Below are 12,538 nucleotides of genomic sequence, written 5' to 3' on the forward strand. Positions count from 1 at the left end.
CTCCTCCATCTTTCTCTGGGTTTCAGTCTCCTGCTCCCTTAACAAATGTATTAACTACTCAAAGTTAGCATTTAGTTTGGATCTTGAATGTTTTATTTTAATGGATTTGTTTGAAAATCTGATCACTGTCCAGGCTTTATTACAAGGCTGAAACTGTTTTGTGACTCGTGATGGTTTTAGAGCAGCATATTCTGTCTTTGACAGTGTTAGAGGAATCTGGATGAATGGTTCCCAAAAAACAAATTCCCTCCTGTTTCTCGTCCTCGATGGAAAACATTAAGGTGAAGGAAAGATGCGACTGTTCCGATGCAGCGTGCCTAATGCTGTGTCGGTGGATGTTGTTGATGTGGGCCCATTGTAATGAAACTACAACATCCTGAGGACCAGATGAGATCCTCCGAGCTCACCTGTGTGCTGTTACAGGCTTTATCAGTTTACTGCTGGCAGCTCAGCCATGCAGGGCGTGTTTCTGGGCGTGTCTTCATGCAGGCTGTATTAACACATCAAGATTATTCAGATTTACTTAATGTCAAAAACAGCCCATAAAGGGAAATCAGATGTTTCTCACATTCTGGTTAATTGCACTTCCTGTCCGCTCATCTCCTGCTGCAGAGACCCAGCACAACCTCAGGACAGACTTCAGCCATGATGAGCCTGAATGCCGGTGAACCCTAAACCCACTGATACTTTTATACAGCTCAATCTTAACAAATTAAGATTAAATTAAATCGCACAACACAACTTTACAAGAAGCAGATTTTATTTATATCACAATATGATGATCATACTTCAGCTGAGGGTTTATCACAGCCTGTAAGGGTCAAACGAATCAGAATAAAATGGAAAACACAGGATTAACATTTTCATGATCTGAGCCGCGTCGCTTGGTTCGATCGCTCGTTTCCCGAAACGGGACGGCATCGTCTCGTTTTCCTAAAGCAGGGGTGTCGACCTCCAGGCCTCGCGGGCCGGTGTCCTGCAGGTTTTAGATCTCACCCTGGGTCAGGGTTAGTTAGGGCTCGGTTGATTAGTTAATTACCAGCCCTCATGTTAATGAGATAATTCAGCCATTTAAATCAGCTGTGTTGGATCAAGGACACGTCTAAAACCTGCAGGACAGCGGCTCTCGAGGCCTGGAGGTCGACACCTGTGCCCTGAAGGATCCTCTGCTGAAGGACGTAGTGAAGGAAGCACTGTATGACCTTTCCTTAGTATCCGGAGAATTCAGCCACCTCCGCTGATGCTGCAGAAACTTCCATGGCACTTAATGCACAACACGTCTGTATCACCACGCCATTTCTGGGGCCGTCCTTCCACTGGGACCATTTTCATACTTCAGATATTCTGACCACACCTTCACGCAGACTCTGACCTTTTGCTTACAGCTCAGATATCCTCATGCGGCTGCAGACGAAAGCAAACATAATCCGGACAGAGGAAGATAAAGTTTGTACCTACGGTCAGCAACGCCTCGTAATTCTAAAACGATTCAAAGTTGACGCAGACGCAGAACACACAGGAAGACAAAATGTGTCCGAACAGCCCACATGTAGCAGAGGTAGAGAGCTATGACCTTACACAGCACACGTGGTGTGTTTTACTTGTACAAAGATGAAACCGTTTTCCCTTTCAGTCCTGAACACTTCGGGACTTCTCACTTGTGCCTCTTTTTGTGAAAATTCATCGTCGAGGCGTCCCGAAATCTTTTCCCGCATATGTCGCAGGGAACGGGCTTCTCGGCGGCGTGAGTCCTCGTGTGGCGCAACAAGTCGTTACTTTGGCAGAAACTTTTGCCGCAAATTTTACAGGAATGAGGTCTCTCGCCGGTGTGGATCCTCATGTGGGACGCCAAATTATCCTTCCGACCGAACCGCCTCCCGCAGAAGCCGCAGATAAACGGCCTCTCGCCCGTGTGGGTCCTCATGTGCAGGATCACGCTGTCCTTCCGAGTGAAACCTTTCCCGCACACGTTACACGAGAACGGCTTCTCGCCCGTGTGAGCCCTCATGTGGATCTCCAGATTAAAGCGTTTACGAAAGTGTTTCCCGCATATTTTGCAGGGATACGGCTTCTCGTCCGGGTCGCTTATGTCTTGTTGCATCATCAGAGGTTCATTCCTAAAGCCTTGCATGTAAACAGGGCCGCTAAATATCAGGCCGTTGTCCACGTTGTTGTACATTGCTTGCACAGCCGATCCCGAGTCCACGTGGTTGCCTCTGTCCTGACGTCGGCTCTCGGCCACGGGAGAGCTGTGAGAGGGGAGCTGCTCCCGCTCCGGTTCGGGGTCGCTGTCGTCACTTTCCCCGTACGTAACGGTCACCATGATGGTGTCGCCGTCCTCGTCCAGAACGAGCAGCTCTCCCTCCTGACTGATGCTGAGCTCCTCCTCCTCCTCTTTGATCCGTCGAGCTGCTGGTTCCTCCTGGTTCAGGCTGGAGTCCCTCTCCTGGTTCACGAGAACCTCCTCATCCTCGGAGAGGCGTCGCGGTCGGAGGTCTGGAGGGACAGAATGACACGAATGTGATGACAGAAAAACACCGGAGAAATATTTCACTTATAATTATTAGAGCTCTGCGGGGTAACCTATGTGCAAATGATCAAATAAGATAATAGCTCAGGACTCAGAGAGCAGCTTCTGTCTCCATAATTCGGTGGAGAAACGAGCTTTAGGGCGACGCCGCCGTCTGCACTCAGCTTTGTGTTTGCACAACAAGACTGACATCACGTCTCTGCCCGGCTGTTCAGTCTGTCCAGAAGCTGCTTCAGAAATCCGCCTTCAGCTTCAACCAGGAAACAAAGTGACTGTAAAATCAGTGACGTGTAACATCCAGGCATCCGCGAGGAGGCTTTTCAAAGTTTATTTAGCCAGCTGACGTCTAAAGATCTGTTAGGATTAACTTTGCTATGACTGCAGACATAACAAGCACACAAGGTGGGAGTGGAGCTGGGAGATCAGCCTGGGGAAAATCTTCCACTGCGGCTGCTGGAGCAGGACTACCAGCCGACTTTGAGGCCACTCAGGCGGGGGAAGCGGTTCTCTGCCCACACTCCTGACGTCAGCTGGAGAGGAAGGAATGCTTGGATGATCTCCTGAATCCCACTCTCTAGTTTTTCTTCCACTCCTCAGGAGCAGCTGCAGGGACTCTGAAATGAACCTGTTTGCATGATCGCCGACAGAAATCAAACCTCAAAGACGGCGTCTGCTCCAAACTGGCTGCTCGTGGGTTAAAAAACACCAGTGACCGCAGGGATTGGATCTGCATGTTTATTCTGTGGAAGAGTGGCACACACAGTAACAGAACACTGGCAGAAAGAGCATGTGGGACTCAGCGCCCTTACACAATCCTCCACAAAAGTACAGAGAAGACGACAACGCAACACGACAACCGTGAAAGCAGCAGAAGAGAGAACAGACACACAGCCCGGCTCGCTCTGATTTCACAACCACGTTAGACCCAGACACACGTCAGCAACGAGCCCGCGCTCTGTTTTTACGCAGTTTAAAATACAGACGTGAATATTAAAGTTTCAGATGAGCCAAAGGAGAGAGAGCGACAGCTAATCTGACGCTACGAACAGAACCAGCTCGTCTGTGCGACGATCTTAACGAGCTGCTTATTAAAAAAGATCCTAAATATCCTCAGTTTCAGTTTGTTTGGTAAAAACGTATCGGCGCTTGTCTGATGAGGCGCCGATGAAAGTCTGGAGATCTGCAGCACTGAGGCTACGTCCACACGTAGTTTTGAAGATGCAGCTCTTTCTCTGCGTTTGGCCTTTCATCCACCCCCCAAACGCCGTTTGGAGCACTGAAGACTGAGACTTGAACTCCTCCCAGGGTGGAGATTTTCAAAAACTCAGTTTTTGTGTTTACGTGTGGACGAGAGATTCAGTCTTGCAGCGTCACAGGTGCGCGCCTTTTGTTTACATGATGGGTTTCTACAGTGGTGCAGACAAACTGTTGGTGTTAGTCGTGCTGCCTGCAGTATTTACACGCTTACACACTTTCTTGGTTTTTTGCTGTTTCCAGTGTGATGCTGAGGAATAATGTCTGTCCACACGTACGACTCGTTTCTTTGTTTACTCTTTCCCTCCCGGCCTTCAAGACTTCTGATTGGCCAACATTTCTGCATGGTTAGGATTTGGCATGTTCTCGACAGCGTTTGACTTCATTTTTTGCGTTTACATGTGGACGGAGATCTCAAACATGCACGTGTGGATTTTATACTTCTTTGTTTTTGTTATTGAAAATGGAAAATCTCAATTTAGAAAAATACTTGTGTACGTGTGGACGTAGCCTAAAATCGCCGCTTTTAAAAGGTTATTCTTTCTAATACCTGTACTGATGTTCAGTCTTGCCTCTGACACCCTCCGTACAACAATAACGGGCAGCCAATCAAAAAAAAGTCAGCTTAAAGGGAGGCAGGACGATCTCTGACGCTGCATCACAGCTCGCTGTCAGGTGAAGATCGCTTTGAGCAGAGAATCATGCAAAGCCACTGTAACAGCGTCACACAGGGAACGCACTCGGCCGTCGGTGCACAGTCGCTGAATGTTTAAGATTTCAGAGGCGGCGACCCGGGTCAGCGTCGGACACTTTCCTAAATACTAGAACAAAAGCGATACTGTGAAAGCTACAAATGCAGTGCTGTTCGGGCCAAAGCCAGCTTTTATGACTCCGCCCTGCACGGTGCCGGAGCTCGTCCGAACGCTCTGCTTATTGCCCGGGAGGTGGGCGTTTTCACCCCGGCCCCCTGCTGAGATTTCAGGACGACTTCTCGTCTGTGTGAGTCCTCATGTGGCGCAACAAGTGACTGCTCTGAGTAAAGTTCTTCTCACAAATTTTACAAGAGTAGCGCTTCTCGCCCGTGTGCGTCCTCATGTGGATCAGCAGCGTCCCGCTCTGACAGAAACGCTTCCCGCACGCTTTGCAGGAGTACAGCTTCTCGCCCGTGTGCGTCCTCATGTGGACGGTCAGGCTGCCCCTCTGAGTGAAGCTCTTCCCGCAGGTTTTGCAGGAATGCGGCCTCTCGCCCGTGTGGATCCTCGTGTGGCTCTTCAGGTTTGACGTGCAGATGAATCTCTTCCCGCACGTTTTACACCCGTACGGCTTCTCGCCCGTGTGGATTCTCATGTGGACCAACAGACTGTCGCTACACCTGAACTTTTTCGCACATATTTTGCAGGAGTACGGCTTCTCGCCCGTGTGAGTCCTTTCGTGATATTTCAGTAAGTATATCTGATAGAACTTCTTCCCGCAGGTGCTGCACGCGAACGGCTTCTCGCCCGTGTGGATCCTGACGTGTCTTTTTATTTGGGATTTATCCTTAAAAACTTTCTCACAAACGTAACATTTCAAAGGCTTTTTACCTGCGTCCGTATTACCCTGACTCTCTGACATGGGAGCGCGCTCTGCACTGTCACTTCTGCTTTTAGCGAGTCTCTTCGTTGGCTTTGGCTCTGCGCCCGATCCCGAGGCTGCGTTCGTGCTCCCTTCCTGATCTCGGCTCTCGGCTGCAGGCGGGCTGTGAGACAGGAGCTGCTCGCTGATTGGCTCTGTTTCACTGTCACTTTCCCCGTAAGTAAGAGTCACCATTAAGGTATCGTCCTCCTCCTTCACTATAAGGTGCTCTGCCTCGTAGGCGGTGCAGAGCTCCTCCTGCTCCTCTTTAATCTGCAGAGGCGCTGCTTCCACCCGGCTGGCGTGGAGTTCTTCCAGTTCCTCTTTAACCTGCAGAGGTTCCTGCTCCAGCCTGGAGTTCCCCTCCTGCTCAGGAAGAACCCGTTCCTTATTACAGTCATATTGCTGAGGAGGATCCAGCTTCAGGCTGGAGGTCTCCTGTTCAGAAGGAGCCTCGTCCTTATTACGATCATGTTGTGACTCCTGCTCCAGGCTGGAGAGCTTCTCCTGCTCTGTAGGAAGTTTCTCCCTGTTGGAGTCATGGTGCTGTGGGAGGCCTGGAGGGACAGAGAGAGAAAAGGAAGGTCACCGGTGCGATGACAGAGAAACATCTGCTCATACACACAACTGGAATTTAACGATAATCAACAGATAATCGGCTTCATGTGTGTCATTTGCAAAGCTCAGAGTACAAAATACTTTTAGCTGCACGTCCCCATTTTTGACCCACAAACTTTACCTCCTGTCAGGTGTGTTTTATCCTTTTAAACTTTATTGATCAATAATTCTGTTTGAGATCAGTATTTTCTGAGAGAGTCCCAGGAGCACAACGACCACACAGCAGCAGAGTGTGTGCACATCGAAGGCTGAATGTAGTTCATGACTGGAAAGAGTCAGACAGCATTAACGTTTCATGCACCAACTTCAGCTCTGAATGTAAGTCTGTGATCAAGTCAAAATCCCAGGCATTAGTAACTGCAGGCTGCTGTATGCAGCACATGTAGTTTTCTGCATTTAAACGAGTCCTTGAACGCATCACCAGCAGACCGAAGAGGAGTGGAGATCTGAGCCGGAAAGGCTCAAAGATATTTCAAATTACTGGGTCAGCAAAAAGGCAGCGATTACAGTTCTGATAAGGAGTAATTATAGGATTCATGTACCAATAAAGATGGACGCGTGTCTCTGTGAGATCCAACCGTGACTGAGCTGAGGGCGAAACCATCAGCAGGGTTCAAATTTCAGGGATCTCAGGCTTTTCAACCACAGACTGCTTGTTTGGTTGACGTGGCTCAGCGTCTGCTGTCAGTAAAAGGAAAGTAAATACTGGAACAGAAAAACCAGGTATGAGTGTGGTCTGCATGTCACGGATGTTCTTCCTCAGCTGATTCACACGTGTCAGTCGGGGGTGTACTGACTGACTGGTGTTTTTAAAGAAACTGGTACCGCTTTGATTCTTCATTTAGCTTTACTTCCTCTGATCTGGGCTCACAGAGCTGCTCAATAATAAAAACAGGAAGGTGACCACGAGCAGAGCTGCTGCTAACAGTGTCAAGCCCGTTTCCTCATTCGGCTTCTCATTAATCTCCAGACACTGATTCTCCGGCCTCTCCATTCAACGCTTTCATTCACGACACATTAACGACGACGTGTTTGTCGCAGGTCGCAGAGTAATGCCTTCAAATGTGATTCTTTCCTCTCTTGCTGCTATTTATAGGCGCTGCTCTGTCTTCAAGCAGGAAGTGGAAAATAAACAAACTCCCTGGTGTCTCTTTTTGTCTCCTTCCTCTTTCCTGAGCTGCAGCTGCACTCTCCTCTCTGAGCCACCAAACAATCAGCAATCAGCGCTACAGCGGGTGGCTCGCACTATTAATCATGCACGACATCAAATGACATCAAACCCCCGTCGCAGCTGCAGGAACCAACAACACGAGCGACTCTTCAAACAGAGGGATTCTTGGACTGACGCTTTGATCATGTGTTTGTTTGCATTTTCATGGACATCTGTACAAAACCATCCGTTCCATCTGTTACAGATGTGCCTCCTAAGTGCTTAGTGTTTCCTTCCATTACTGACAGCACTTTGGTCACATGAGACCTCCCACAGTCCCCTGTGACAATCCCACAGGTGAGGCTCTATTGAGAAAGACATAGGAGTGTTTCATACATGTATATTTGAAAAATGAGAGCAAAGACCGTCACAGATTTTGGGTACGTTATGAACAGAAACGTGGTCTTTCTAAAACAGTTGGTTTTGGTACACGGTGTCATAACTGGGGAATATCACACAGGCTGGATGAAAGTGTTTCCATATTCAGGCTTTAATAAAGAAGACATGCGGCCGACTGTTTAAAAGAATATTTTGCGCCGTGTGTTTAAAAGTTACTTTTTCTTTGCTTCTGTCTTATTCACGCTTGCTTTGCACAGCAGGAAGCTCCACAGGTCTGATTTACAGACTTTACACTGATTCTTGGTGCAACTCTGAAGGGATTCGGGTCTCATGCCTGGGAGGACGTGTACATGTCTGTGTCATCCGGGTCATTGTGAAGCACATTTTCACACAGACTCATGTAACCTCCCTCAGGACTGTCTCACAGGGGACAACCCCCACTAAGGGTTACATGCCTCCACCGGTTGCTGTAGAACAAAAACTGGAGGGGTTCATTCATAGAAGCAGATATGTACCCTGAACCCTGTGAAGGACCGAGCTCAGGGCCGTTATAGATGCTGGAATCTTACACAGCCTCCAACCCTTCAAGGATGTTTGAGAGCACCAATGGCAGCAGGGCCCTGACACTTTGCAGACCGTCAGAGGTCGAACTTTCACCGGGAATTGTTTTCAGGTGAGAGGTATTTAATGCCGTGACCCTCTCCCCACTCTGGCCCCAGCACTCCTGCTTCATCAATCACCCCGCGCGTAAAAGCAGAGCTGAACGCGGATCGCCACCTCGCTGTCCGCTGACAGCGGCTCTAGCCCGGCCCAGCTCTGCGTGCTGCTGGGCCCACGGACTGTGTGCCGATCACAGCCATGTTAGTTCGGCCTCACCCGTTTCTTCCCGCAACAATCCAAACCCCGCAGGAAATACACGGCCTACTGTCCCGCAGCTCGTGTTCAGCTCCTGGCTGAGTAAATGTGCCGTGGAGCTCCGGTTAGGATCCTCCGTGAAGTGTTTTTCTCGCTGAGCGTGGACTCACCTATTCTGTGGAGCTTTATCTGAGGCTTCCAGGTGATCTCCAGCAGTCTGCGCTGACGGTCGATCACTTCCTCGTACTGGACGATCGTTTTTTCAAACTCCAGGAATATTTCTTCGGCAGCAGCAGTTAGTCGGCCGTTAATAAACCGTCTCAGGTCCCGATGTAAGGTCATCATTACTGCACCTGCGGAAACACGGGCCTGAAACAGGGTAAGAAAGAAAACCCCACCGCCTTCCACTCCAGCCCTCCGAGGAGTTAAGCTAACAATAAACCTTGAGTGGGTTTTCTTCTTCTCCTGGCAGACTAAACTCAGCGCAGGCGCACCGCTGCCCCCTGCAGGTCATTTGTAGACATACACTGCGTGTGTCACCCCGCATCACAGACGCATTTGGGCGACTTGTTGCACTTCTGGCTCAGTTACGTTTGGCCTGAGTGAAAACTGCATTAGGCCAGTTTCTCCTGTCACCCAGTCTTAGTCTAGTTTCCACTGAACCGGCCCACTGAGAACCTGCTTTCACTTCCCTCCCTCCACTCTTGAAGCACCAAAAGCTGCAGTTAACTGTAGTAATAACAGAGCATCCAGGTAGTCCTGCTGAATGACGTTCTAGGATTTTATGTGGATGTTAGTGAGCACTGATTATCAAGTATTTGCGTGATGTTGTGTGATCACATGGTGTGTGATCCCATGCAGGCCAGGGATGCAGCTTAGTGCATGTATTTTGCACAACTCTGTTGCTTGTGAAGCTCGCACACAAGAATTTCACTCACATGTGCTGTACCAATGTACCTGCACATGTGATGTGACAATAAAAGTGATTTGATTTGATTTGAACAGAACGATAATACTCAGATGGTGCACTGTTCAAAAATGTGAGCCAGCTTAAACTCTGAGTTGAGTCCCTGATCTGTTCTCTGGCACCTTTTCTCCATGACTAAACTAATGATGTGCAAATCTGCTGGAGGCCAGGATGTAACCTCCAGCTGCGGAAGACGCTGCTTGGGATGAACGAGTCAGTGTCTGTGCCCTGAAAAGGTGGATAATGAGGGAACAATGTATGGACTCATGAATGTTTTCCTGAAAATCTGCCTGATATCGTACGCTTTCCAATCCCAGCCGATGTCACGCAGCCCTGTCTGTCTGAAAGATGGCTCACATCATTCTAGACATGCTTAGTTGATCAAAATCCTTTGAATTTAATCCAGATGTAATTTAATATATCCTCCCATCATGAGCCATTTAACAACAAACAGTCTTTAACATTGTTATTGCACATACTTCCTGTTCCTCCAGGATCTGTTGTACAGATGTGGCTCCAGGGTAGGAGATAGTGTGGGGGTTTACATATAACAAGTGAAAAATCCCTGGTTTGACCCCAAGAGCAGACACAAATCCCTCCAGGGACACACCAGGAAGGACATCTGGAGTAAAAAGTACCAGAGCTAACATGTGGAGCTACCCGGTGTGAATAAAGGAGCAGCTGAAAGCAGTTTCATCTACACTGCATCCAGGCTTTGTGGTGACTCAAGAGACAACGATCGGGAAGTAACAGACTCCCATTATTAGATCTGAAAAACGGACAACAGGAATGTTTTAGAGTTTGCAACTTTTAAGCATCAAAAATGTTCTGATGGGTTAAAAATAAAATTCAAATCTCCGCGAAGATGATTTTATATTTGACTTTCCTTCTTCACACCCGATAGTTTCTCCTGCTGCTTATTAGTCTGAAACTCTGCAAACGTCCTAAAACTGGAGCTCGCACGTTTTCAGTGTTTACCTTTTATCACGTGGACGCTTCGTTTGTGTAGGCGGAACGAAAGTTAGACGCCGATGCGCTGTCGGAACCTCTCACTGTGACACACAGAGGAAGTAAACAGATAGTAGTTTTATTTCTGTTTATCTGAGCGGAGACTGTGCTGCAGCAACGATGCCTTCAGCTCAGTATCTGAGAGAGTTTATCAACGAGCGACTAACTGCTGCTGCTGAACAAATATTCTTGGAGTTTGAAAAAACGATCGTCCAGTACGAGGAAGAGATCGACCGTCAGCGCAGGTCAAGCTGCATCAAGCTGCACAGGACAGGTGAGTGTCCCTCTGAGGGAGGATCCTGATCACAGCTCTGCGGGACGTTTATTCAGCTGCGAGCGAACAGGCCGTGGGTTTCCTGCACAGCCTGAGTGTGAGCTAGTGTGGATCACAGGGTCTCAGGTTTGACGCACTGATGGACGTAGAAGGTGTTTTTGAGGTCAGCCACGAAATTAGCGCTCACGTTTACAACTGCAAACACAGAAAACATGTCAAAAGTCAACATCTTAGTGCAGTAAAAAAAGAGGGAGACAGGGGAAGCTGAAGGGGGCAGCAGTAGATGAGTTTAAATAACTCGGGTCAATCATCGAAACAGGCAGGCAGGGTGGAGAGTGTCACGGGTGATCTGTGACAAAAGGACAGCAGCGTGAGTGAAGGGAGTGAAAGGGCAGGTTTAGAGGTGGCAGTGAGACCTGCTGGGATGGATGTTTGGAGACGGTGGCTCTGACACGAAGACATGAGGCCGAGCTGAAGATCATCACATGTTCAGCGAGCAGCATGGATCAGAGATGAGTCCATCAGAGAGGAGAGGCTGAGAGGGTTTGGACACGTGCAGAGGAGGGAGGGGGGATATATCAGACAAAGGAGGATGAAGATGGAGCTGCCAGGCAGGAGGGAAAGAGGAAGACTTCAGAGGAGGTTCATGGGTGTAGTGAAGGAGGACTGGTGTGACAGAGGAGGATGCTGGGGTAGGAGGAGATGGAGGGTTATCAGCTGCGACGCACTGCCAAAGAGAGCAGAGGTGCATGTGTGAAAACAGGAGAACTCAAGACAATCGGTGTACATTTTAGACCTTTTAGTTTTTCCAGTTTTCCTGAAATCGTTTGGAACTGTGGATTCACTCTGTGCTGGCCTCAAACCTTCACCAGTTTAACCTGATGGGAAAACAAAAGCCTGCTCCGACACTCCTGCCGGGCGGACCCGTTTCTCAGTTCCTCTAACCTGTTTAGGTCGAGGAGCTCCCGTCTGCAGCTCGTCACGCAAACATGGGCTGAAAGCAGGAAGCTGCTTCCTGAGTGGTGACCAAACGTTCCCTACATGAGTGAAACCTCTCGTGGAAGCAGCCACAAAGAGCCGCAGATGCAGACTTTAAATTTCACTTCCCTGTGCTGGCTTGGTTCATTTCAGGATAGATCAGATGTTACTTCCAGCTTTGAAGTTTTTATGAACTGTTAAAGTTGTAGAGCCGCTACCTTTTAAAAGATCAGTTCCTTCTTGTCCATTATGTTTTCCATGATAATCATCTTAATATTGACTCAGCAGCCCTGATTTCAAGCATGTAGATCAGCTGTGATCTTTTTTTCTTTTTGTGACCTTATCAACCCTTTATCCCTCCAGACGTCCCACAGCAGCCTGTCTGTGAGGAGGAGGAGGAGGTTCTCCCTGAGCAGCAGCTCTGTGACCAGGAGAGGAGCTCCAGTGTGGACCAGGAGGAACCAGAAGCTCCACAGATCGAAGGGAAGCAGGAGGAGCAGCTGGTAGTCGGGCAGCAGAGCGATGCCTTCATGGTCACTCATACTTACACAGCACGCATAAACTGTGTGAACGACTCTCACATGTTAGAGCGCCACTGTGTGACAGACGCGGGAAGAAGAGGGTGAAATGTGATGTTTGTGGAAAAGCCTTTCAGCACAGGTCCCGGATGATACATCGCAGGATCCACACGGGCGTGAAGCTGTACGCCTGCGACACCTGCGGAAAAGGCTTCGTGAGGAGCGATAAGCTGGCGCTCCACATGAGGACGCACACGGGAGAGAGCGCGTACACCTGTGGCACCTGCGGGGAACGGTTCATTCAGTCCGCGATGTTAAAAACTCACATGAGAAGTCACACAGGTGAGACGCTGGACTGCAAAACCTGCGGCAG

At 48.9% G+C, this 12,538-nt stretch overlaps 1 protein-coding gene across 2 annotated transcripts; it reads right to left on the reverse strand.

Moving 5' to 3' along the window:
• Window positions 1–739: 739 nt before the first annotated feature.
• LOC120715484 (zinc finger protein 37-like) lies at window positions 740–9,220 on the reverse strand. 2 transcript variants are annotated; one of them, XM_040002515.1, is made up of 4 exons: window positions 8,591–9,220; window positions 5,872–5,955; window positions 5,368–5,799; window positions 740–2,496 (listed from the first exon to the last, which is right to left on the reverse strand). In XM_040002515.1, exons 1-4 carry the CDS (start codon window positions 8,763–8,765, stop codon window positions 1,655–1,657), a joined length of 1,533 nt encoding a protein of 510 aa, XP_039858449.1. In that variant the 5' UTR covers window positions 8,766–9,220; the 3' UTR covers window positions 740–1,654. The 2 variants fall into 2 exon arrangements, with proteins under 2 accessions (XP_039858449.1, XP_039858448.1); XM_040002514.1 differs by having other exon boundaries at window positions 5,368–5,955; window positions 8,591–9,215.
• Window positions 9,221–12,538: the final 3,318 nt, after the last annotated feature.

Source organism: Simochromis diagramma, unplaced genomic scaffold (genome assembly GCF_900408965.1).
Source record: "Simochromis diagramma unplaced genomic scaffold, fSimDia1.1 OVJJ01000443.1, whole genome shotgun sequence".
Classification (NCBI taxonomy): Eukaryota; Metazoa; Chordata; class Actinopteri; order Cichliformes; family Cichlidae; genus Simochromis; species Simochromis diagramma.